Here is a 27604-nt window from a genome sequence, read left to right on the forward strand (position 1 = left end):
GCAATTTGGGTTTATTCTAGGCAACCAAACACTACTGGAGACTGTTTAGTAAGTAAATGCTCAGATGAGGTTGATGACTTTCTAGAATGGCTTATGAATGGGAACATAAAGCTTTCGTGCCTGGCTTTTTTGACTTAGCAAAATGCATTTGAGATTCCATCATGTTGTTGCATCTATCAGTTTATTGTTGAGTAGTATTCCATTGTATGCATACACCACAGTTTATCTATTTACCACCTGATGATATTTGGGTGATTACCTGTTGGGGGCCATTATGAATAAAGCTGCCTCAAAGATTTGGATATGGATTTTGTGTGAATATATGTTTTCATTTCTTTTGAGTACATACTTGGGCGTAGGATTGCTAGATTGTTCTTGAGTACCTGGTGAACTTTATTAAAAAAGCTGTCAAACTGTTTTTCGATGGCGGTACCATTTTGCACTCCCATTTGCAATGTATGAGTGTGGCAGTTATTCTACATTTTCCCCAGTACTTGGTATAATAATTTTCTAAAGCCATTCTAATGTCTCATTGTGGCTTGAATTTACATTTCTCTGATGAGTACTGATGATGAGTATGTGCTTATTTACCATCCATGTATCTTCTATGATGGCCTGTTTAAATCTTTTACCCATTCATTTAAGAATTTGTTTATTGATGTGTGAAGATTGACGTTCATTGTAAAATCAAAGACTACAGAAAAGTACAAACAGGAAAGTGAACCACCTTAAATCCCAGCACCTAGAAATAACTGTTTTAATATTAACATTACAGGCATTTATCCTTTTATCTAAATATACAGATAGTCCTGTATATAAGACAGATGGATGGATGCATGATGTATGGATAGATGAGTGGATGGGGTAGAAAATATATATAAATATAAATGAGATTATATTACACATACTGATTTTTTTATTGTTATATAGTTCACATACCATGAAATTAACTCTTTTAAAGTGTACAACTCAGTTGATTTTTAGCATATTCACCATGTTGTGCAACCACAGCAATACTCTTAATTTCAGAACATTTTATCACCCCAAAGAGAAACACAATACCCATTAGCAGTCAATCCACATTGCCTTCTTCTCCAGTCCTAGGCAACAACTAATCTCTCTTCATTCTGTGTGGATTTACCTCTTTTGGAAATTTCATGTAAACATGAATGGAATCACACAATATGTAGCCTCTTATGTCTGGCTTCTTCCACTTGGCATACTTTCAAGGTTGATACATGTTATAGCGTGTATCACTATTTCACTCCTTTTTATGGTTGAGTATACTACATGTATACTACATTTTATCTATCCATTTCTCTATTGATAGACATTTGGGTTGATTCTACCATTTGGCTATCAGAAATAATGATGCTATATGAAAATTTGTGTGCAAGTGTAGATATATGTCTTCAGTTCCCTTGGGTTTAAACACTTAGGGTGTAATTGTTAGTATCCATTTTTAGCATTGTTTTTTTTTCTTATTATGGAGCTTTGAGGCATAAAAAGTTTTAAAGGTTGAATATACAGGAATGTATATCTCTTAAATGTTTACATTTATTTATTTTGAAAGAGAGAGAGAGAATGCATGAGTGATCACAAGTGAGGGAGGGGCAGAGAGAAAGAGGGAGAAAGAGAGAATCCCAAGCAGGCTCCACACTGTCAGCGCAGAGCCTGATGCAAGGCTAAGTCTCATGAACCGTGAGATCATGACCAGAGATGAAATCAAGAGTCGGATGCTTAACCAACTGAGCCACGTAGTTGCCCCAGGAATGTATCTGTCTTAAATCATGCAACTCCATGATAGTTCTATGTATTAGTTTTGACTTCGGTTTAATGAAGGGTTTATAGAAGCTTGATTTTCCAATGTTTTCCAAATGTAATATTATTAAATCAGTTTAAAGAGCCAATTTGTATTGATTTGAGTTGTTTTAAAATATGTAAAGTAAGCCCTTAAAATTATTTTCATTTTATCATATTTCTTCAGATTTTACTGCTTCCTAGAATTCATTTAGTCACTTGTTGCATGAATATTTATTGATACTTCCTTTGAGTGTTAGGCATTATGCTAAGGTATTGAAATAAAATATCAGGGAATAACAATATACAATTAGGAGTTGTAAAATGGAGTCATGATTATTTTATGATATGGGTGTTATTTTGTTCATATTTATATGTCTCTCTCCCTCTTCTCACTATTCACATCACTCCTCTCATTCAGAATTATTCAAGATACACAGATCAATAAATATCCCAGTTACATTAGGCACTTAAATAATAAAGTTTCCTCGGAAGCTGTTAATGTGTTTTTCGGGGTTGCACGGTCCGACTGTCACACCGAAAGTCATGGAAACGTGCGTGTCGTGTTGTTACTTGCAGCGTTGGCGACAGACAGAGCGCCTTGGAAGCTGAACTGAGGACAGTGCAGGCCTCTCGTAGGGATCTGGAGAACTTCCTGAAGTGGATACAAGAAGCAGAGACCACAGTGAACGTGCTTGCAGATGCCTCTCAGCGGGAGAATGCTCTTCAGGACAGCGGCTTGGCCAGGGAGCTCGCACAGCAGATGCAGGCAAGTGCACGGGACACTGCACCCAGTGCTTTTATTTTTACTGCGGTCTTTTGATGCAGCTGCATGCAAATTTATTACCATTAAAAGGTGAGGTTGTTACTTAATTCTGTCAGGAGATCCATGCTCCCCTGTGAATAATTGGTTTCTGGAAATAAGATCTATAAAAATACTTTTACTTAATAATAGAGGAAAACCCCGTTTTATGGGAGTAATAATTGTTTATTTAGACTAACAGAGCTGTTCTGTTTTTGTCATTTTAAGCCCTATTACACTTAGCCTTATTGAATCCTAAATTATAAGGGCACCTCCTTTTAATATGAAGTTGTTTCTCTCTCCATTTATTATAAAGTACTTAATATAAAAGCTGCAAAGGCTCTGTGGCTTAATTTACAACTACGAACATTAGGCTTAAGAACATTATTACTTTTATGTCATTAGCTCGATACTATGATTGTATATAGAGTCTGAGGTTCAACTATCTCTCCTCTACGAAACATGCTAACACAAAATCTTTCCTTTACAAAAGTTTATGAGAAATGTCACGTAGCACATCTGTATCTTTCCTCTGCCCCCAAGTACAACTGCTTCAGTGCCCTTGAATTTACCATCTTTGTATAGAATGACCTAATCCGGCCAATCACAGGCCTTCTCATTTAGGACTTGGTGTGAAAACCTATTTTAATGGAGAAGTCTGCTTGTCTACCAGTTTCACATCTGCATATTTCTTTATGTCTTGTCAGTCTCACGTCATTCTGACAGTTATTATTTCTGATATGCTTGTGAACTCATGGCTCGGTGCCATCTGAGGCATGTCCGTCCTGTCCCAGCTGATCACTTGGCTCCTCAAGGGCAGACATTATGTTACTCCATATTGTTGCCTACCTAGTGTCATATGTGTACATTCTAGGTAAATACTGACCACTTCCTGTGGACCCTAACTTCACCATTATGAAATTCAGTGTGATGATCTTTTTGAGTCTTTTCTTAGAATTCTTTTCCCTTGAAATATCAGGATGTTCACAAATATACAAATCTGGTTAAAGGGTACAGTAGCTTTCTGGGAATTGTTCTTATTCTTTTTTTTTTTTTTAACATTTATTTATTTTTGAGACAGAGAGAGAGAGAGAGAGCATGAACAAGGGAGGGTCAGAGAAAGAGGGAGACACACAATCTGAAACAGGCTCCAGGCTCTGAGCTGTCAGCACAGAGCCTGACACGGAGCTTGAACCCACGGACCGCAAGATCATGACCTGAGCCGAAGTTGGACGCTTAACCAATTGAGCCACCCAGGCTCCCCATAATTGTTCTTATTCTTACAAATTTTCTCTACATTTGGAATTATTTTCACTAAAAAGTTATAAATTATTTTTTTAAAAGGACCTTTCAGGAATAGACTTCTTTGTAACTTGTTCCCATGTGTAAAGACTATTAGGGTATGTTAATGGTGGAGTCCTCAAGATTAATTTAATGAAAATCCATGTTTAATTACATTACTTCTTACTTTTTATTCATTGCATAATACACTTGTGACTTGGTAATGAGGGTGACTGAGCAACTATCGAGGTTAAATATGTCCTTTTGTCTTACCGTCTAGAATCTGAGGAAAACACTATACATGTTATTTGATAAAATATTTAGCTATCATCTCTTTTTCAGGGGGTTAGAGAGGGCTCTAACTGTAGGCAGATGCTAGAATATATTATTTTTTATGATTTAAACAACTGGAAGCCAGACTTATAAATGCTCACGGATGCTTACTTTACGTAATGGTGTTAAATTCAAAAGACACCAGGCTGTGCATTTGAGGCTGCAACAGTGTATAGACAATGAGTGAAGGAGGCTTGACATGAACCTTGATGATGAAGATCAGCAAAACAGACCTATTTTAAAGGTTGATAATGTCTTCTGGCACATTTTATCTTGGGATATATTTTTACCATAGCCAAAATTCTTCTCAATACTTAACGAATACTCAAAACTGAGGAAATACATGTAAATGAAGATGCTTAAAATCTTTCCAAATAAAAATAACTAAGCCTAAGATTGCTTGTCTTCTGGCAACCAGCATCAAGAAAGAAAGCTTGCTGACTGAAATTATGGCATGTATAGTAAATGTCTCTCGAAAATAATTTAATGTTGCTGAAACTTAATGTTGTGACTCCTAAGAAGTATTAAAGAGGGGCATTTATTAAGAGCCTGTTACAGTGTCTTTGTCTAAGGGTAAACACATGTATTTGTTTTTGTTTAGGGTATTTCCCATGATAGTAATTTGCATGATTTTTCACTGCCTTGCTCCTTTTAAAAATGATCTTCATTTTATTTTATTTATTAAAACTATTGTCTTCTGTGTATTTATTTATTTTTGAGAGAGAGAGCAAGAGCACAAATAGAGGAGGGGCAGAGAGAGAGAGAGAGACAGAATCTGAAGCAGGCTCCAGTCTCTGAGCTATCAGCTTAGAGCCTGATGCAGGGCTCGAACTCTCAAATCCTGAGATCATGACCTGAGCTGAAGTCAGATGCTCAACCGACTGAGCCGCCCAGGTGCCCCAAAATGATCTTCATTTTAAAACATCCTCTCTATTTTATTAAAAAAATGCTATGGCTTTATTTTTGGCACCTTATAAGTAGATGCATGTAGAGACTTAGTACCTTTTGCTTAGTATTCCTGAGATGAGAGAACTTAAATTATCCTGTGACTTTTTGTGCTGGTGACTCGTCCTTTTGTGGGAGTGAATAGAGAATGAAAATGCAAACTTTTTTGGGAAGGAAAAGATGTTTGTTGAAGAAAATAAATGTACAAACAAAAGTGCCTGAAATTATAAAATGCATTTTCTGGTGGCATGGTGGGGGTGGGGGTGGGTGGGCGGTTTAGGGGTGTGCTAAAAAAGGTGGAATGAGGGCCTTGGCGTATGTGTGCCCTGTGCACAAGGGGTGTATGTAGAACTGCTTACATGTCACACTCGCTGTTTGTACTTGCTCCGTGTCTCATGACAGCTGGATACAGAGATAGAGGAGTATTTTTCATGAAGATGAAGAAGCTTATTCTGTATTCATCTTAAGGTAATTTTGGGTGAATTTTGATAAGCGATAGTTTAGAAGCACAATGGAAGATGAAGATTCATTTCTGGGAGTATGCTATGATACATGCCATTTCTGTTAAGGATGGATGACCATTTGGTTTTATGTATTTATGTTTCATTGCCTGACTGCAAGGCAGTAAGGCTTTACTCCTCAGCAGAGCTGGCAAGAGAAAACCCAGTCCTTTGGAGAGAGAAGCTCCGAGTTTCTGAGTGGTTCAGGTCACAGAGGGTCTTGTTCGACTTGCTGAGTTTTTTATATTGTAACCCAGTGGCAACAGGGAGAAGTCATTGAAGAGTGTTGTTGAGCAAGAGGGTGATGCAAGGGGATTTGTGTTTTATAGGACTCTAGCTGGTGGCATTGCGAGGAATGGGTTTGAACTGGGCAAGATTAATAGCAGTGCATGAGGTCTGGTAAGATAGTCTTGCAGCCATCTGGTGAGAGGTGATTATGAGCAGAAATGAGGCAATCACAGGGGGAATAGACCTAATGTCTTGATAGTAAGGTAGAGAGGGAGAAGATTGCCAGGTGGGATTAGAGCCTGAGATGAGGAATAGAAGGAAAGAGCAAGTCAGGGCAAGGGTGCAAGTTGGTGTGGAGTGTGAAGGAATGCTACGTTTCATTTGGACTATGTTGAAATAAGGTTTGTGAGTAACATCCAGGAGGAGATGCCCTAGTATGCAGCAGTCACTGTGTTTCTATATTTAAGTGAGGGAATTTGGCTAAAGTGCAGAAACTTTTTTTTCCCCCCTTTGGAATGAAAGCCTACTATTGGCTTCCCTATCAGTTTATCTGTTCGTTCAAATGCATTTATTCTGAATTTTCCTGTCTACATTCTAGGATATTATTATCATTTTAATTATATTTCAAAATATAAGCTTTACATTTTGGCAGTAACCAATTAATAGAGCTAATCTGATTCTTTCCTGGAGAAAATCCTGCTGCCCTGCTGCCTTTCTGGGTTGTTCTTACAATAAGTAGGTGGCTGTTTTTGCTCTCGCACAAGATGTGTTTTTGGATTATTATATTTTCATCTCCTGTGTTCTCTTTCAGCCTAATTTTCATCCTCTCACTCCATAGGTGCAGACTTTGATGATTTAGATTGTTGCCGATCTGCCAGCTCCATAGCCAGCATTGTGTTTGGGGGGGCGGGGGTGGTATACCTCTGTTGTGCAAACTTTATCTGCTGGTTCAGGGACAGGAATTACAACTTCATATATTTTTTTTGATAGCAGCTTTATGACATAATTCCACATTTCACACAATCCGTCCATTTAAAGTGTACAGGTCAGTTGTTTTTAAGTGCGAAAGGTATGTAACAATCACTGCAATCAAACAGAACATTTTCCTCATCCCAAAAAGAAATCACATGCCACTTAGCTATCAATCCCCCATTACCAACCCTCTAACCCCCTGCCCCTAAATAATCACAAATCTACTTTCTGGTTCTGTATATTTGCATGATAACTTAATATTTTTAATTACATCATTAATTGAATGCCTCTTCCGATTCTGGCTTTGTAGAGATATTTTGATGTTGTTAGCCTATCCAGAGGGAGGCAGTAGAGGTTCTCAGTATAGACCTGCAGGGAAAAAAATATACAAGCAGAAGCAGAAAAATACACAAAAACACTGCTTGATAAACACAACAACTCTGTAAGACCCAATATAGGACTTTCAATCATGCTATAACATGAAGGGCTGAGAAAGCAGACAAAGTAAAAGAAGAGAAACAAATACTCTCAACACTGTATTTCTTTCAAAGAACCGTGACAACATTAGAGAAATAGCAGCCTTACCTGGGTTATTAGTTTGAGCAGGACACTGATAATGAGAAACGTCTGTCTTCTATTTCTGGCTGTGCCCCTTGACCCAGTCATTTAATCATTCTGGGTGATTTTGCTCATTTCCTACGGGTACTTTACCCCAATTGATATTTGTAATAGTATCCAAGCTGCAGTGGAAAACACATCTCCCATATACACATACATATAAAACCCCCAAATTCTGTCCTGCGTTTTTATATCGTATAATCATGTTTTATATTTCTTACTCATAAAATTAAAACAGCTTTATGGCAAATAAAATGAGATCACGAAGATGCTGTCTAAGGGGAAACGTGGTAATTTAGAATGTTAGCAGTCAGTTACAGACTTTTTAAAAATTTTATTAACTTTACTGTTTAATTAGAGAAGTCCTAACCTAACATTAGAAATTCAGTTTCTAGTGGCTTTTCTCCTAGGCAAGCATCAGAGAGCCCACGGACGACACTGCTTTTAGAGTGCTGTAGGTAAAGCCACATACCCCCCCTCCCCACAGGCATTTTTTGTTTCGTTTTGTTTTAGATGATCTTGTTCTGAGACCTGTCTGGAGGTGATTTATAGCACTTAATGTATGGGCTGCTATCATTAGAGTCAGGTACGTTTCTGCTCTTCTCAAGATTTATAACAATGTCTATTCAGTCATCCCACAGAGCACGGCCCGAGCTGCATTCAGTCGGGGAGTGAACGCATCTCTCAGAGTGAGTGAATGAATGCCACTCCATCTCTTAATATAAACTAGCTTCAAGGCATGCACCGTGGTGATGTGTTGAATCTCCGTTCCCAGGAGATGTCTGCTATGTATCTGCAGCTTTAATGTTTCACTTAATATCCTTTTTGGCTACACAGCCAGAGCGCACTCCTCTCCAGCAGCAGGCAGCGTTTGGCTCAACAACTTGCTCATTGTCTGGCCATGCCGAGCTGAGCAAGTACCGGCTGTGAGCATCTGCTGGGGGGCTTTCTTTGTGGCGTTTGTATGTGTTTTTTAAATTGAGAAGAAGTTGAAGGAATACCAGCCTCCTTTTGCCTAGCATCTAAACCCCTGTATCTTTCAAATGCATTCCTGGAAACGAGCATGCTCAGAGAACTGGCAAATCATTGTCCAGTGACCGGGAGGAAATGATCATTGCTCTTCATTTATAATGCAAATTCTGAGGTGTCTCCAGAAGTGTGGTAAACTTAAAATGATGGCTGTGGTGAGAACATCTCTGCAGAAAGTTGTGGTTTTGTTACATCGTTTACAAAGGATGGCAGTTTCTTCTCCTCGGTATCAGAAGCTCTGTAAGGTAACTGAGTGATTGAAAATGAGGATTTCGGGTGTCTGACAATTCTACTGTTTCTCAGGCTCTAAAAACTAACCTTTCAGCGTTCTTAGCAAGGAAAGATTCCTTTTCTTAGTGACGGATTGTAAGAGCTGTTAAAGTGAGTTGCTTCATTAAATTTTGTTTAGGAATCTAAAACAAGTATTGTTTCAGTGCATATTTTATTTTGCATTTGACGAAAACCTATCTTCTGAGAAGAGCTGATAAACTGTTTGGAGAAAATATGGCAAAACTACATTCATTAAGACCTGTTACCTCCGTGATACTTTGTAGGGTCTTAATATTGCATGCTATATTAATTTTGTGTAAATTTTAGTAAATGTAAAATAACAGTTTAAAATAATCTTTCAGTAGATTACTTAAAAACTATCCCTTCAGAGCGAATTGTTTTTTTCAATTAAAAAAAATAAAGCACATTTTAGAAACTCCTAGACTGAATCTCATCGTAAAATATCCCCTATACTCTTGAATCTTCATATGCTGTAGTTAAACTTGAAGAACTTAATTTTATTTGAACAGGTGGATTAAATACACTTTCAGGAGGCAACTTGTTTGACAGTTGCAAATTTCAAATACTACGTCATCCTAATCATAAACCATTGAATGAGCTCCTGTATTAAAAAAAAAAGTTAGCTCTTCTATTTTTCATCATCGTTTTGTTTGATTTATACCAGGTTCATGGTGCCTCATTACTTTTGTCAAAAACTCGAGCAGTTTGATCAAAAGGAAGGAATTCTACCAGGAATGTTAAAGCAATTTATTATAGCACCGCAGTATCACATTCTTCCTTCACATCATGCTCTCAGTACCATTCTCAAGAATATCTTGTTGCCCTGTTAGCTGCCCAAACTCATTTGGAACTGGAACAACTGTCTCTAGGGCAATATTAATTTTCTGATGTTACAAAATAGGACATGTCCAGGCACCTAAACCGCATATTATGTAGTAGTGCATTGGGGGCGGGAGGAGTAGTATTGTATTAACTTTGTCATATATTTTTACCTTTTGCAGTTTGGTCAATTAAACGTATTTCTTTCCAGAAACTTTTTTTTTTTTTTTAAGTTTTAGGGGACAGATGAGTAGTGTGGCATTCTTTACAGAGATACTTCCAAATGTGTTCATTTGCATGAAGTTAATTAAAATGTAATGTAACTTAATAATTAATTTAGTTACTAAAACCCTTAAATTAATTATTTCAATGTGTTGTGTTTTGGTTGACTTTAGATAATAAGTTTATTCTGGTATAAACACGTTATGTATTTCAGGGACAGGCAGTTTTGATAACAATAAAAACTCATTCACTAATGCATGTTACTTTACCTCTTTAACTACAAGTGTGAATATATAAAGCATTCTTTTTGTATTAGCTAGGTTATTTTTCTGATCCATTTGTATGCACACTTTCACAAAATCAAATACTTTTCTCAAGTCATGTGATCCAAGTATTTAGTCTGAGGCAGGAAACAGTAGAAGTTCAGATACTAGAGAAAGTTACTTAGTTTCATAATTATACCCCAAATATGCACAAATTCAACTACTGAAGTCATTGGGTAAGTTATTCCCATGAGAAGTATGCTTTGGATAGATTTCTTGAGACTCATAATTTCCTAAAGGAAACATTAAAATTTAAATGTTGAGAATGAATGCTACTTTTGCTTTTAGAAAATTAAAACTTGTGTTATTTGCAGTTGGAATGTTATGTTCCACATTTCTTTCCTCAGATGCAGAATTAACAACTGCCCAGATAATGAAATGAGAAATATGCAATTCCAGTACTCTCCAGCAGGTGTCAATAGAAGGCAGTGATATATGAGATTTTGGCTAAGGAACTGAAGTCCAGAATAGGAAATGGCCAAATTGCTATGCAAAAACCAGATAGTAACAGATATTATTTATTTGCTTGGTTATGTTTTGAAAATTGATCTTAGTTACTGAGCTGTATTAACTTACATGGTATAAATAAAAGTCTTAGTTGCAGAACTAAATATTTAACAGTTGCTATCTCACATATCGACATAGGTAGGTATCTATTTATAGAAAATGAAAACACATAATTGTATTATAATTATAAGTAGTCTGTATTACTTCAGTGTTTAAACAAGTTTGGTATTTATTTGCTTTAAGACACTTTAAATTCTTTCCCCCTTAAATTGTCCATGTTATAATGACTGTCTCTCCCTATACCTCCTACATTGTCTAAATTTAGTTTCTTAGAAAGGAAATGCTGTAAGTTTTCAATGTTTCTTCATAAAAATATAGAGGTCTCTTGTAAATACATTTACAGACCAAAGTGAATGAGAAAAAAAATGTTGCATAATGTAAAGGAGATGTGACTCTTTTAAATTCATATTGGCAGTTTGAAATCCAGTGTCTGTTAATATTCTTATCCTCTTTTTTAGTCATTTTTAGGATCTCTCTTTTTACATATTATATTATTCTCTGTGATACCATGTCTTTGCTTATTTTCAAACTTCTTCTGAGTGTTAGAAAATAGTTCATGTGTTACACATTTGGAAATTTGTGTTGAATATTCTCATTTTATGTGTTTTCCTGTATGTTTTGAAGGGGGGGAAATCATAGAAGGAGGCACCTGGAATTCATGGCTGTTGGAGTTAAAATGTGCTTTTCCTCCTCTCCACCTATTTACACATTCACTTGTATTTTTGCCTTTGAAAATATTTCTTCCTTATGGTACATCCCATAAAATTTGGTCAGGAAACTGAAACAGAAGTGTTGTTTATTTGGAGATATAATTAGCCGCAATGAAATTGCCCTGATGACCTAAAAATCACCTCATGTTGGATGCTAATTCTTCCAGATTTGGTTTTGATTGCTTAGTTCCTTTAAAATATTAATAGAGCACAGCAAAAATAGAACTGAATGCAGGTGATTAAAAAATAAAATCGACTTTAATTTGTTTTCCTTGTTATCTGATTATTTGAGGAAATTTTATTATTAAATCTTTGTATTAAAGCTGAATTTATGTTGAGTTGGAAAGGAATTTTGTTAAGTCCTGTTTTCTTTCTTACTGCCAACTTTCGTAAAATATTTATTAATTGCAGGCATGGTGAAATCAGCTTTTTTTTTTTTTTTTGTAAAGCAGATTGAGATATGAACCATTATAGAAAAATGAGGAAAAAAATTAGTGTTATAAACTGAATTCCTCATGACTTAAGCATTAAAAAATTTTTGATTTAAGTATTATAAGTTCTATTTGCCTGCATATGTATGTAAATCATTTTGGCTTATATGGCTTTAATCATCTGCAAACCTTTTTGATCATGTAGTCCTATCAGTAAAAACATTTTAAACATATATATATATATATATACACACACACACACACACACACACACACACACACACACATACATAAATATATATCCATTTAAAAAGTTATACACATATGCCATGGGAAAATCACATATTAAATATTAGTAGAGCATAATTTTGTTCTTACTTTCCACTGTTCTCTTCTTGCACCCCAGTTGGTTGTCCTTTTCTCTCTCATACACACTCCATTTTGGTGACTGTTGATTTTTGTGAAACTGGCTATTCGTAGCCTTGCCTTTTGGGGCACTCAGGCTTTCATGGTGGTGCTGATCTTCAAGTCCCCCCTAAGAAACCATGTCTTCTATGGTTTCGATGAGTACTCTGAAAACTAGAGTCCAGAAGATCTTGCCCAGCAAATCTAGATTGACCAGTGAGGTCTACAGAGGTTTGCTCTGTGTATGTGTGTTTGCATGTAGACAACATGGAACTATGTGGAGGGTTACACTGTCACCAGGCAAGGATGTATGACCACAAAGGCGCATAGTCTATAAACAGTTTCAGATTCACTGACAAAGTACATCTACATACCATTTTCATCTACATATGTGGCCTCCCTTTATTTAGAGATAGTTAAGATTGAGTATGTGTTTTTAAGAAGATGTGGAATGGAATGGTGTCTTTTCAAATCATTTGCACCCCACATAGTTAAATTTTATGTTTTTTATTCCTAAACATTTCCCCACCTTTATTATTCTTTTTCCAGGTGGGAAACTACTATTCTTGAGTACTCAAATATTCATGTGTTTTAGGGTGATGGTGCTCTTACTCTGTCCTGATCTGAATGTTGAGATGTAGGTGTTGTAAGGTCATCTTTCAGTCTCCATAATCAAATCATACACATGATCATTTGGATCATAGAAGAGGTCACAGTAATGGTTTCTAGCCTGAAGGTAAAACTCTAGTTGATCAGATGAGCATTGGCTCTTTTTGGTTTAATGAGAAATTCTCGGTTTGGTTACTTCAGAAAATTTATGAAGGCTGAAGCTTAGTGGGGGGAAATGCCATACATGGAAGGATTTGCCTACATCTAACCTGTCACTGTTGATGCATTAGGCATGTTGCCTCATAGCTGTATGGACCCTCGGCAGATTACTTCCCTTACTCTCTGTGTATTTATGCACTCTTTCAGGAGGCTGAGATTATAGATGAAAGTGAGGTGGCTCTATGGAGACAATACTTACATCTCTGTGTGTCATCAGATATTTTCCTCTGGCTTCCAAAAGCAGCAGCATGATTTTTGGATGATTCTCTGATGTCTGTGTTGCCATAGCTCCCCAAGTCAAGGTGTATATCAAAATCATTTATTTATTTATTTTTTTTTTAAATTTTTTTTTTCAACGTTTATTTTTATTTTTGGGACAGAGAGAGACAGAGCATGAACGGGGGAGGGGCAGAGAGAGAGGGAGACACAGAATCGGAAACAGGCTCCAGGCTCTGAGCCATCAGCCCAGAGCCTGACGCGGGGCTCGAACTCACAGACCGTGAGATCGTGACCTGGCTGAAGTCGGACGCTCAACCGACTGCGCCACCCAGGTGCCCCTCAAAATCATTTAAAAATACCATTATCTAACATTTTGTTAATCAGAAACTCATGTATAAATGAGTACTTTTAGGTAGGAATGGTATAATTAGGTATGATGTAATGCTTTGTCAATTAACTAAAATATAATTAGAACCACTCTATAAAATTGTATTTCAAATAGTTCCTTAATAACCAAGGTATCAAGGTTTCATTATTTGTATAAGTCTAGATCTGTGATCTATAAATCAAGGATAAAGTCATTCTGACAGAGTTGGACTAGCATTATGGATATGGATAAACTTCTCCTTTATTTTTAGAGTAGCATTTGATAATTGTGACTAAAATGTTGATGATGTACCTTTACCTAGGGGTAAAGTTTATTAAATTTCAAGGGGAAATTTCTAAGCTGAATGTACTGCTGGATTTTAAAGTTACAGACATTATCTACTCCCTCTTACTAGTGACTCTGATCACTGCCAGCTTCTCTTGGTATATTTGGTAGTTTATTTTTAGCTCTCTAAAATAAGCAATTAGTAGAACTCTTACCATAGAGATAGAAGAATATAGAAAATTTCATGCCATGGTAGCTTTCTCGGTTTCACAAAGTTTATTCATTCCTGGGAAAGGTAAATGAGTCCCAAATAATTGAAATTGGAAAGCATATGAAGTGCATCAGAGGGTTTCTTTTCATTTTTCTTCTTCTAGTTCAGTTCTATGGAATTGTAGAAGATTAATTTATAACAAAGCTCACTTATAAAAGCAGACAGAGCCTTTTAATGCTCAATAAATACTAGGCTGATATGAAAGTATGGCTTGACAAAGCTTAAGCAAGAATTTTGGAAAAGCATCAAATGGAAGAAGGTGTTGTACTGTTTTCACAATAGACTATTGCTTTTGCTTTAAGAAAATTGAAAGGAAAATGGTCAAATACAGCAATAAAATAACTGCAAGCTTTCATGACTGAAAAAAGTCTTGTTACTACTGATCTAATTTCTTTTCATTTTTAAAGTGTTTGAGTTTACAGTGTGTTTTCTCCTATTTCTTCATTAATATGTATGGTATTAATCAATAATTATATTATTATTTATCCTTAAGAGGTAGGTAGGAAGGAAATAATCATTTTTTTCACATTTAACTAATGGTGAAATGGGATTTGTAAATTGACAGGTCAAGGAACCTGTCAATAATTGCTCAGCTACTGTGTGGCACGACCTGAACTGTGAACATAGGTTGTTTGAACCTAGTGTCTCTTTACACTTAATTGCAGATGGTCTTAGGGATTATACTGGGCTAAAGTGAGCAATGCACTATAGAAGGTATAGAAAGAGAAATCACATTAACAAAGTAGTAGATAGTGTTTTATTTTACATTATCTTCCTATGCATTTCGTTTTCTAAAGAAATGTAGCTTACAGTATCCTTTAAGACGTGAAGAGATGTTGGAAACTGAGTCAACTATTTCATTCTACAGATGATGAGACAGATCACCTATAATGGGTATTTTATTGCTGCTAGTCTTGCGAGGTGGAGATATACTTGTTTTCTCCTAGAAGTTTAAACCTAATGAAATATGCTCTTTTCAAAACTACTTTGATATTTGAGTTCTGGCTATATAACTCTAAAAGAACAAAGATCTTGTTTTAGTTTAAACTTATACATTGGATAATACTCTTTTAATGGGCTTATTTTACAGTTTTATAAAAAAGATGGATTGGTTTATTTTAATGCAAATTAATAGTTGGTTCTGGTTTTTGATTCATAATTTAGTTTGGTATGAGTCTCAATACACAAGTATTGAATTATGTATTCGCTGAAACTAATTCTCTATACTCAAATGTAGTTTTTATCATTATATTTAAAAACACATAACGACTCCTTAAAAGAATAAATTGAATACAGTCAACTAATTTTCCAGACTGTGTCTTTTCTAATAAGAAATTTATGTTGTGTTTGTTTTTTTTTTTCAATTCAACTCAGAGATCGGTACTGGATGGCTGCCCTGTGCCAAGGTATATGTTAAGTAGCATAAGCATAAAATGCAATATTACATTTTCCATGTAAAGTAAGGAAGTACAAATAACTTGTTTAGAAGAATTTAAATGGTTAATACTATTCATGCCAGTCTAGAGTTAGACTGTGTGTATTCGAATAATCCTGGCCTTACCAGTTACCAGTGATGTGACCTTGGGCAAATCATTTAACATCTCTGTGTCTCAGCTTCCTTTCAGAAAATGGTGTTGGAATTTGTTTCTCTCACACTCTCAGCCTTTCTCCCCTCTCTGTCAAGGGGTTGTTGTGAGAATTGAAACAGTTAATATTTATAAAATGGTTAAACAGAGCCTGGCACATAATAAATGGCATATATGTTGGTTACTCTTGTTACAGAGTGGGTTATTATCACTGTTATCGTGAGTATGTTGTATGTTGATCAAAAGAGATGGCCCATGTAATGTGCCTACCATAGGGCCTTCAACCTAGAGATTCTCTAATGTCTCGTGGGTGTGGGGGTATTGCCATCATTCTTATTATTTTTATCCCTAAAGGAACCCTTAGATTTTAACAGGGGGTTCACATTGCAATGGCTCAGGGAACTTTTCCTAAAGATTCATGCCCCTCTGGGTCTGAGATGCAACTTCCGCCATCCCTGCTTTTAACAATGGAGGAAGAAAAAAAAGTCTTTGAATTTTTTTTCATTTTGCTATGTTCTTTGTTTGAGACTCAGCTTGAAGAAGTGCAAGTAAAAGCTTCCCTTGACCACTGAGCTTATGACAGAAGCTCTTGTAGGATGAGTATTCCTCAGTCTAGGAGGGGAGGGGCTCCTCTAGATTGTTGATTAGGCTCCTGATAGCCCTTAAGGATCTAGGTAAGCCACAGCAAAACTGATGTAATCATCATTTATGTGAAACATCACATTTGGAGGAAGTTCTGTTCCATTACCAGAAACTGAACAAAGCAAAGGAGTTATCTTTACTATGACCGACACAGGAGGAAAAACCAACACATTTGCTTAGAAGAGAATGGAAAGAAACGCGGACCCTCTTCAATGTGTTCTCATCACTTTTAAGAATTATGGTTTATGGTGCCATCACATTTGAATCTAAGTTCACCCTGGAAACATTTGAATTAGTGTTCTTAGTATAGGCATACTATTAATTATAGCCTTTCATGGAAAGCTCTTAATATTTGGCTCAAAAATGATACAGAATGAGTTGTTTTACTTTTTCTCAGGGCACACTTTGCAAGAGTTTAAAAACATAAATGAAGAGAAAACTTTTTTTTCTCGAAAGCATTATCTGACACTATATGTTCTCCAGATTCAGAATTTTGAAAAGACCAAGGTGTGTGTGCACATACCGAGTAAGAGCTCCCACAGGATCGGCATCCCTCAGCCAGGATGGTTGTGATATGGACTCAACGGGAGTGTTGTTTCTGATTAGGGTTGTTTTTTTTAATAACCTTTCTTTTCAGCTTTACGTATGATGAATGTTTTTCCAGGTCATTAAACATTTTTTATATTGTGATTTTTTAATACTGTAAATTCTGTTGAATGGCTGCAGGATAATTTATTTAAGTGATCAACAATGATTAGATAAGTAGGTTATTACCAGTGTTCTCATGATAACTAATTCTGTGATGAACATCCTTACATACCATTGAGTACATCCTGATTATTTCCAGGATGTACTTTTAGAATAGAATAACTGGACCAAATTAACATTTAATGACATTAGTTTATATTTTGCCAAATTTTTCTCTTTAGAGATATTACCTGTTTTCATGTCCATTAGCAGCTTAACTGCCTAATTTCCTGTACCCTCTCAGAAAACAGGCGATATCGATTAAAAGAAATTGTTGGATGAAAAATGTAGCCATGTTGTATAATATAAACTAAAATCTAGTGAGGTTAATTGATTTACCTAAGTGTGGGACCAACTAGTCTATTCTAGAGGTGTCTGAATTCCAGATTCAGGGCTGTGAACCCAAACACTGTAATGTCTAAAACAGGATGTGACAAATACCATATTAATAAAGCTAACAGTTTTTTGAACACAGAAGGAAAAAAGTGAATTCTGATTGAAAATGTCAGGGAAGTGTTTACAGAAAAGGTAGTCCTCATAAGGATCTTGAGGAGTAGATGGAATTGAACAGAGTAGAGCATTCTGGGAGTAGACAAGTGGATGAGCAAACACACAGGGCACAAAAGTGTGCTCACTGTAGTCAGAGAACATAGGGTACTTGTTTATCAGAAATGGCTATGAAATTCACCCACTGACATTTTCATCTCCATAAAAAATGATTCTTTTGGTTGCCAGCTACATATGCCAGATTGACTTTTGATTGTTTCCATAATTTAGTCCAGTGTGAAAGGAAAAATATTTGTGAATATCGGAGATAATTCAGACACAGAGAGCATTTCCAAAGGAGAATTCTAAAATGAGAAAGTGCATAATATTCATGTCTTTGAAATAATGTAGTTCTTCTGAGTGCCTCCTTTAAATGGTACAAGGCATTTTGATATGAGAGTGACAAAAACAGTTATACCTTTAATTGTAACTCGGTTGATGAGAGAATGACACAATATTTCAAGCAAAAACAAAAAATAATTCACAGTGGAAATCAGTCTACCCACTATTAAATTACAGATTTGTAGAACTTGAGAGTTTATAAAAATTGGAACTATTTGACCAGTTTCCTCATCTTATGTATGAGGAAACAAAGCCTAAACATTTATGTGGTCTTTACTCTTAATACGCTTTGCTATATTACTTTATGCTGCCCAAGATCACACAGCCAAGTGATTCTTGGCTACATATTTAAGTTTCCAGGAGATTACTCTCATGTCCATTACATTTTATGTGTGCTTATTTTAATAGAATGTATATTTAACTTTGCCTAGTATTATAATTTTCTGTTTATTTCTGTTTCTCCTTCTGAATTGTCAGTTTCTTGAATTTGGGACCATATCTTATTTTAGAAGAGTTTTAGGAACACAGCACGTATTTTCAAATGATGAATAAATCACCCAAATTCTAATTTTTTCTTAGATTTACATTGTTGTTGTAATATAGTAGACTCCATGTTTTTCTTTTTAAAGAGTTTCATTGAGATGAGATTCATATACAGTACAATAATTTTAAAGTGTACGCTTCACCATTTTTTACCACATTCACAAAATTGTGCAACCATTACCACAGTTAAATTTTAGAACGCACCCCCATCCCCCCACCAAAGAATACATGAGCAGTCTCTCCTCATTTTTCTCCATTCTGCTCTCCCAGCCTTAAGCAACCGCTGATCTATTTTGTTTTGTTTTGTTTTCCTTCTTTTTAACTAAGACTGGGAGTAGGTTTGAAACCTTAGGTGTTAGTTAAAAGGGTTGGAAAAATAATCCTAATTTACCATGATACATTTACTACTTTATCTTATAGAATTTGATAGTTTTTGAGTTTTAATTATTAATAATAATAGGATAGCTTTCGTTAAATGGTTTGTAAACCTTATAGCACTATAAAATATGTTTTTTAGTTTTCATATTAATTATTTAGGGTACTGTAAAAATATATTGATATGGGAAAATGCTGAATTCAGAATCCCAAGACCTAGGTTTGATGACCTTGCTGTTTGATCTTTTGTAACGTTCAAGTGATATATAAATCCTCAGTTTCTTCCTATAGACTGTGGAGATAATATGCATTCTGTTTAATTCAGAAAGATATTATAGGACTGGTAAGTTAATGTTCATGAATTTGCTATAAGGGCTAGAGTATTACTAAAATTAAAATATTAAATTTTCTATGATTTCTTTTTCTACAAACCAGCCAACCAAAAAAAACAATGACAGTATTTACCCACATGTACTTTTACCTTGGCTTACTGCTGGAATAATTTTTGAAATTTGTGAAAGAACATACTAACTTAAAGCTTCTATTTATCTCAACTCAGGCGGCAGAATGGTGAATACCAACCACCTCTTTCTGCAGTGCAGGGTCATTTCATTTTTCTTCTTTCCTACGGCACCAAGCCAGCTTCCATATTAAGGTACATTCTCTGCCAGCAAAATCATACTATTTCCAAACAACTTAAATTCACACTGAGGCTACGTGAAAGGGACCATGTCTTCAGAAAAGGACTAATGGCCCCCAAGGCAAGCAGTAACTCGTCAAAAGAAATATTCTGAAATTTCTAGGCAATCCAAAATTAGGGCAGCCATAATTTTTATAACCTATATATTATTTGTCTCAGATGCTGGTGGGCACGTATAAAACTTGGGAAGGCTTCAGGAAGATTTCTTGAATTTCAATGATAATTAAATATTCTGGTAATTCTCAGATGATTTTTGCATAATCTTTATTTTGAGAGTGAGGTTTTGATAGGTCCTGAGTAACCTGAATTAATGACTGTAATGACTGAGCGCTGTTTTGCATTAATTCTTGAAGCAAATCCTAGGTTGCTTCATTACATAGTCTGTCATTATGGAAGATCCTTACATGGCGTGGTGGTAAAGAAAGGGAAACATTTGCTCTTTTTGAAGTAATTGCATCTAATGGAAGTCTAATGACCTATTATGCTTATTTCTAAAAGCTGAGCAGCAAAGCTTGATAGGAAGCTACTAAAGGATTTGAGAAATTATAATGTAAACCAGAATCTCAGGAAGTCGCATGTGGTTGAGGATCACTACTTTATGACAATTAAATAATTTAGTAATTATCTTGTGCCAAATGTCATCCTTACTTTGAAAGCTGTGGTGGTTTCTAGAAATGCATCCATACCACAGAGAGCTGAGGTAGAGGGCTGCCTCTGTCCAGGTGTCTTGCACCTTTTAGGTGTCTTAAGGTTTCTCTGAATTTAATATGCAGATTAAACAAGGCAGTGAGTGTACCTTGTTCTTGTGGGTACTTAAATCCTAGAACTTAATAACCGATGATGACTTTGGATATTTTCAAGTTTAATTTCCTTATTTTCTAAAGATGAGAAGACAGGCTTCCGGGGAGGGGGGTGGTTAATTGATCTGTTTTAGGACATATTAATGGTTAGTGGCAATGATTGAACTGCTTTGACAAGGATATATTCCATTTTTGGATTTTATGGGACAATATGATACAAATGTATTTTACAGGTATCTGAGATGGACTGTTGACACCAAATGAATAAAATAGTTGGTGTAGATGATTTACTTGGAGATGGGTCCTAAAAATAAATGAATAAAACATAGCTGTTTAGATAAAACATGTATGGTAACATCTTACAGTTGCTAAATTTGGTTATCAGTGTAATGCTGATTATTTTACTGTCTTTCAACTAATCTGTAGCCTTGAATATTTCCATGATAAAGTGTTTCGAAAGTAGCACCAACTCTATGATAATAGTTTGGAGAGATTACTGGAAGCTCGGCAAACTTAACTGTTGAGAATTATGAAAGAAATTTGAGTTGCCCTCCTTTATATATTGTTCACGTTTTTAAAACTTAAGACTCTGACAAGTGCAGAATAATTTAAAAGTGTCTTGACTTAGCTGATTAGAAATATTTACTGAATCGGTAACTTTTCATTCTTTTAGCTCATTTAAATTTGAACAAATCATTTAAAAATTTTCGTTTCTCCTTTACAAAAGCTGCACATGCCTACCACAAGAGTGTGACTTCCCAAAGCATGAACTATGTAGTATTGACACCCTCATTTAGTATAGTTTACTCATTCTTGTAGAGATCAGAAATAAAACTGCCTTTGTGAAGGCACTCAGTCTTTCAAATTAATGTTAAATTTTTATATTGATAAGGAAGTTTGGTTTGTATCCCTACTTAACAAGATTTTCCAAGTCCTGCCTGGAGCTGACAGCTTTTGTCCAGGCAGGCTTAGGGGTCCTTGACTATGATGTCTTTCCTTTGGGGTGTTGACGTAATGTCTTCATCTTTCACATTTGTCGAGGTTAGTAGAAATTTATCAAGACACAGTTCTTAAACTCCTTAAAGCCTGGGACTATCCTTGCCTCTAGGAAAGACAAAAAAACTTTGCCAAAGGAACAATCTACTCATAATAGGTTGTTACAAAAGCCACTATTACTGACATCTTTTTGTTTTGCTTTTCTCGTTTCTTCTGAGTTGCAACATAAAGCTGCTGTTTTATTATTTGACTTAATCACATATGGTATGGTTGTTTCAGGACTCCTGCTGTTATGTTTAAGCTTTCTGTCTCTTACCTCAATATATATATATAGAGAGAGAGAGAGAGAGAGAGAGGGAGAGGGAGAGGGAGAGAGAGGTATAAGGTATACATACATACATACATACATACATACACACAAAACACTTTCACTTTGCCAAATGAACTAAAATTTCTCATCTGGTGAAAGAATGATGGAAACCATAACATCTGAAACCTGGAGTTTTCCTTATTTACTGAAAATTGTATGAAGCACATTTTATGCTGTTTTCCAAGAATGGATTGGAATGGCATATTTGGATTTAATTGGAATGAGACATAAGTAACTGAAAGAGTGTTTGGGAGATTTCAAAACGTATTTATTTGTTTATAATGCAGTTTGTGCTCCTGATTAATTGCTCTTGATTAACCTCCCTGCTATTTAAATTAAATCAAAATTAGCAAGTATTTATTGCAGTCTCCGAGAAACCTCATTCAAGGCTTAAAACACCATGGAGAGCAGTAGAATGTTTCCTTTCATAAAAGCCAGAATTTGAAGACTAGGGACCCACCTGCCCATTTCTGGATATTTACCAGTTTAGGACAGGTGCATGTCAGGAAATGGGCTGGTTGGTTAGGCTGGAAGGAAGTGAGGAAAGGTACGCGTTTAAATATTTCTCCATGATACCATTTACATTGAAAAAAATCTTTTGGGAGGGTAAACAAAGAATTAAGGTACTTCTGAATCAGTGTGGGGCAGTGGAGGGGTGCCCTGCAGAGGAAGTGAGAGATTTGCTTTCTGGACATGCCTTTTACTGTACTGAGTGAAATGGGTAGCTCACTGATCTTTGCTGAGCTTTGGGGTTCACCTTGAAATTGGTATGAAAAATTGTTTTTTAGAAAAATCTGTGAATTAATACTGTCAAGGAAGTGTGATGACAGATAGCTCTTACAGGCATCTGTAGCAAATCACTTTTAATTTCGTTTGACAAATTAAAACAGATTTCATTGGTTTTACAAGTAGCACTTCACTGTTTTATTCCTGGATATATTAAAAAGGAAGTACTCCTTTTGTAAAATGCAGAAGAAAAGGAAGAAGAAAATAAAACTTAATCATTAATTTTGCTACTCAGAAGGGAATATTACTGTCTTTGCCTACTTTGTGTGTCTCTTCCGTTCTTTTTGAATATATATTTGTATGACGCATAGTCATACAAATTTGGAATCCTGTTTTGTAAGAGTACTTTTTGCCTTTAAGGATATTGCCGTTTTACTCCTCATTAAAAAAATCATGATATTTTGTGGCAGTGTTAGGTATTCCATTGTATTTTGTGAACTGGACAAATAATTTTTTTCTAATTTTGACCTTATAATGCTGCCACAGATTCTTTGTGTATACATCTTTGACTGTAATTAATTGTTAATTTTTGTTAGGATGAATTCCTGTAAGTGACTTTGCTGGATCAAAGGTTGTAAGCTGCCAGGTGGCTTTCCAGAAGGCCTGTTCCAAAGTGTACTTTAATAGTGTATAAGAATATTGGTCCTATCATACTCTTGTTAGTCTTGAATTTTGTAAATTTAAAATATTTGTCAATTTGATAGTTTTATACTGCATCACTAATTACTTGTAAGAATTTTTTTCTGATATTTACTGGCCCTTTGTCTATGGCCAAATTTTAATTTCCTTTGAACTCCTATACATCTGTTTGATGTTTGAACACCCGATCGAGATCTATTTGATGTTAGGGAATTCAGATTACTTGGGAAGCACTTCTGTCACTGAAGTCATGAAGTAAATAGTTCCAAAGTATTTGAGAGCAAAATTGCAAATCTGAGTCCCTACAGTAAAAAGTTTTTGACATATTATGAGAAAAATTCAGACATTACAATGATTTTAAAAAAATGTCAATTCACAGATTCATTCGTTCCCAAAATGAAAACAGAAGCTACAAGGGTGGTCTCGGCATTATTTGAATAATTAATGTTTTCTGGAGAATTCATTTTTACATTTTCAGTTTGTTCTGAAAAGGTCTAGTCCACTCGTGACATAGCAAGTAGTATCTCAGTATTCATATTCCCATAAGATTTAAATAAATAAATAGGTTTTAATTAAATGATTTCCAGAATATGAATTGTGTACCTCTGCAAAAAATAAAATCACTCGTCTGCAAGCATTTTATATGAGCCTAAGGTTTATGGAAGGACTCGCTCCTTACAGTCTATCCTTGCCTCCCCTACAACTCTGTTTCTGTTGAGTAAAATTCTACCGCCATGAAAAAGTCTTTCCAAGTTCCCAGTGAAGACAAGATTTCTCTTTGACACTGGCTTGACATTACCTTTTGGGTCTTTGACCTGACGGTGTTGCATTTATACCAACTCATAGGACTTACTCAAGTCCTCATTTGTTTCTGGCAGTTATATCAAATCAGCAAAATACAGTGTTTGTAACAAAAGTAGATTTTCCATGCCTCAAAATTCTGTAGCACATCTGTCAAAGGTTTGCTATACATGGAAAATCATAGGCTTGATATCCAACCTTGACACATAATACATATTCACAAATATTTGATGAAATGAATTAGGATAGAATATTAGTTTGCTGGGCAAGGCGTTGATAATAGAACTTCCCTTGCAGTTTCATTGTTAAACTCTGATCTGTTCAGATCTGTTCCCATTCTTCATTACCACTGAATAACTTTTGCCTTGTCATCAGTTTGGCAAGAGATAACCTGTCAATTACTTGTAGAAAATTACTTTGAAATGAATCAATATTCTATTTATCATGTCACCTCTACTTTAAAAGTCTACAGTCCAATGTGTCTTGCACCTAATCCCCTAATTTTTTTTGGCTTCAGCATGGGCGCTAGTTTTTCCCTTCCATCTTTTATGTCTAACTCTTGAACTTAATACTAAGTATGAAGTAAGAAATCTTCATTTTCAGATCTCACTAGTATAAATATAAGTTAAGATGCATTTCCTGATATCTAGGATATTTAGACATTCAGCAGAAGACATTTGAAGGTTTCAGATAGCTTTCTGTTCTCATTTTGGATCTCCTTTTTTTTTTTCTTTGTAAATGTTTGCCTTTGTGAGTTGCTAAAAAGAATGATTTTCAAGTTGTATTCCTGTTTTAGTAGTATTTAAGTTCACACTGCAGTGATTCTTTCTTGGAAAGCTAACGTGGAATATATTTTGTGGGTTTTTTTTTTTTCATGTCTTAACATTTTAATTGAGGGTATTTGCTTGTTTGAACCTAATAGAAATAAATTCTGATTGTACCCTCTCAACCTGCAATGTGGTAATGATCAGAGACCGTAGATGAACTTAGTTTCATTCAATATTATTTATAAAACAGTGTTTAACATTGGGAAATAAAATAACTGATCTCTTTGCTATTTCGGTGTGATGACATCATCCTACAGAAAACACTTCAAATCATATGCCGTTTATACATGCACAGATGTAATTGCTAATACAAACCAAAAAAGATAAAGAGACAGAGCAAGAGAGAGCTAGATGGTGTCTAGGGCATATAATAATTAGCATTTTTAGTAACAACATCTGTTGCTGGCAATATTGCTGGCAGTATTGTAGGAGAAAGCAGTCATTAAAATTAGCTAATGCTCAGTTTAAGTGCCACACAATATACTGACATTTTCAATATTTTTACTAGTTTTGCATTTTCTCATTCCAATAAATTTGTGGTTTTGAGTTTGTTTGAATGCCTTGTGTTATATTAAAAATGTTCTTCAGATCACTCCAAATTGATCTGGGTCTAAAACTTGTGTTTCCAATGGGTCAGAGTAGCATTGTTCCAAATTGTTACAGACATATATTATCCAACACCTTGGATTGGATCCCTGTGACTTTGGTCCTACTTGATTTAGATCCTCTCTGAGTTAGAAATTCCCCCCAACCTGAAGCATACATTTTCCTCTTACCATTCTTGGTGTTTCATTCTGGAATTCTTATTTGAGGTTTAAGTGTCAAAATCAATGTTAAAAATTTAGTGAAGCTTGTCAGTTGGATTAATTTGACAGGTAACCCCTTGACTCCCAACCTGTGATTCCTTACTTGTAGACGGGTGTGTTTCCCTCAAGCCTCAGATGAATCCCTCTAAGAAGAAGGAAATGAGAGGCTTCCGCTCTACCATGTGGTATCCTTGAAATTTTTGTACAGCCTTTGTTGTAAACTTGTTTGCTCGTTTGGGAGTATGTCCACTTGAAAAAAGAAAAGTAGTCTATTTTCTCTTTAAAGGGAAAACTAGTGAATCAACATTTGAATCATATACTAAGATACAGAACAAATTGGGACTCTGCATAATTGTTTATGAAAATAAACACAGTCAGAAATTATGTTTCTGGAAATATTTTGATGAGCTGAAATATTTCCCATTTATAATTTTGTACGTCCATATTGGGTATCTGTCAAACCCTGTTCTGGGAGGTACTAAAATGTATACTGTGAAAGTATTTTTTGTGGTCCAATTAGTTTGGAAAATTCTGCAAATTATGTCCTCCTTTGGTGCCCTATGATGCACATTATAAATTCAAGGCTGTGAAAACTCCTTCAGTAAAGAAACAGACTGAACTTTGCTCATCTCAGTGTTTGCCAAACATTTTTTTTCCCTGCGCCACTTTTTTATTATGCAAACCAGTTTAAGAAATCCTGATCCAGTCATCCCAAAATTTAACTGCTATTTATTTCTGTTGAAGGTTGAAGAAAAGGCCTCTAGCTAAAAGTTATTTGTGTGACTTGTAACAGGCTTTTTGGCTCTTTATGATTTCTGACAACATTTTCATGGCAGGATTGACTCCTAGACTTCATTAGTACCTGTAGAGATGAACACAGATGATGTTAAAATTCACAAAAAACTGCTGTATAAACCATAATGAGTTTATTAATTTATATTGGAGAATGTCTTTCTGAAAGATTGTGATGCCCATGAATTTATATAAACATAACTTGGAAGGTCAGAGATAAATTGGGAGGATTATTGGGAAGATTTACACGGGAGAAGGACTGATGACAAAGGTCACTGTCAGTTGACCTTGTTCAGTTTTACTTGGGACTTCCCTAGTTTTCACTCCAAAGTCCCCTCATCCTGAGATACCCTCATAGTTCCAGACCGACCAGGGTGGTTGGTGACTCCATTGCACTGTAACTCATGGCACATCTTCAGTGACTTCTTGTGTTCCCCACATTTCATTTTTCTCTCCCCTCACAATTTGTGATGGTTAATGGTGTATGTCAATTTGACCAGGCTGTAGTGACCAGATATTTGGTCAAACATTACTCTAGAAATTTCTCTGAAGGTACTTTTTTAGATGAGATGAACATTTAAGTCAGTAGACTTTTAGTAAAACAGATTACTTTCCATCATGTGGGTGGGCCTCATCCAGGAAGTTGAAGGCCTTAAGAGAGAAAGACTGACCTTCCTAGACAGAATGCTTTCAGCAGACTACTTTCAGACTTGAATTGCAACTCTTTCCTGGGCCTGTAGCCTGAACAGCCTACCCTGCAAATTTTGGATTTTCCAAGTCTCTGAACCATGTGAGCTAGTTACTTAAAATAAATCTCTTTTTCTTCCCCTTCCCCTTCCGCTTCCCCATCCCCTCACCTTCTTCCTGTCCCTCCATCTCTCTCTCTCTCTCTTTTTTACACACACACACACACACACTTCGTTGGTTTTGTATTTCTGGAGACCCTGATTAATACCAATGTCAAGGATTGGTTACCACATTTTGTTCTGCTCTGTGTTTTTCTGTGTTGGTCACCCATTTTTTTTCAGACCTTCGTTTTTCTAGACATATGGTAACCTTG

General features: G+C 35.6%; 1 protein-coding gene across 1 annotated transcript in view; it reads left to right on the top strand.

Annotated features, from left to right (window-relative positions):
• Nucleotides 1–27604, top strand: part of UTRN (utrophin) — a 469064-nt gene that overhangs the window by 229812 nt on the left and 211648 nt on the right. The window contains 1 exon segment of the mRNA XM_086708068.1: nt 2380–2569. Within this exon segment, the coding sequence (XP_086564194.1) occupies nt 2380–2569 (190 nt within the window).

Source organism: Puma concolor, chromosome B2 (genome assembly GCF_028749965.1).
Source record: "Puma concolor isolate L17-30 chromosome B2, mPumCon1.1.hap2, whole genome shotgun sequence".
Classification (NCBI taxonomy): Eukaryota; Metazoa; Chordata; class Mammalia; order Carnivora; family Felidae; genus Puma; species Puma concolor.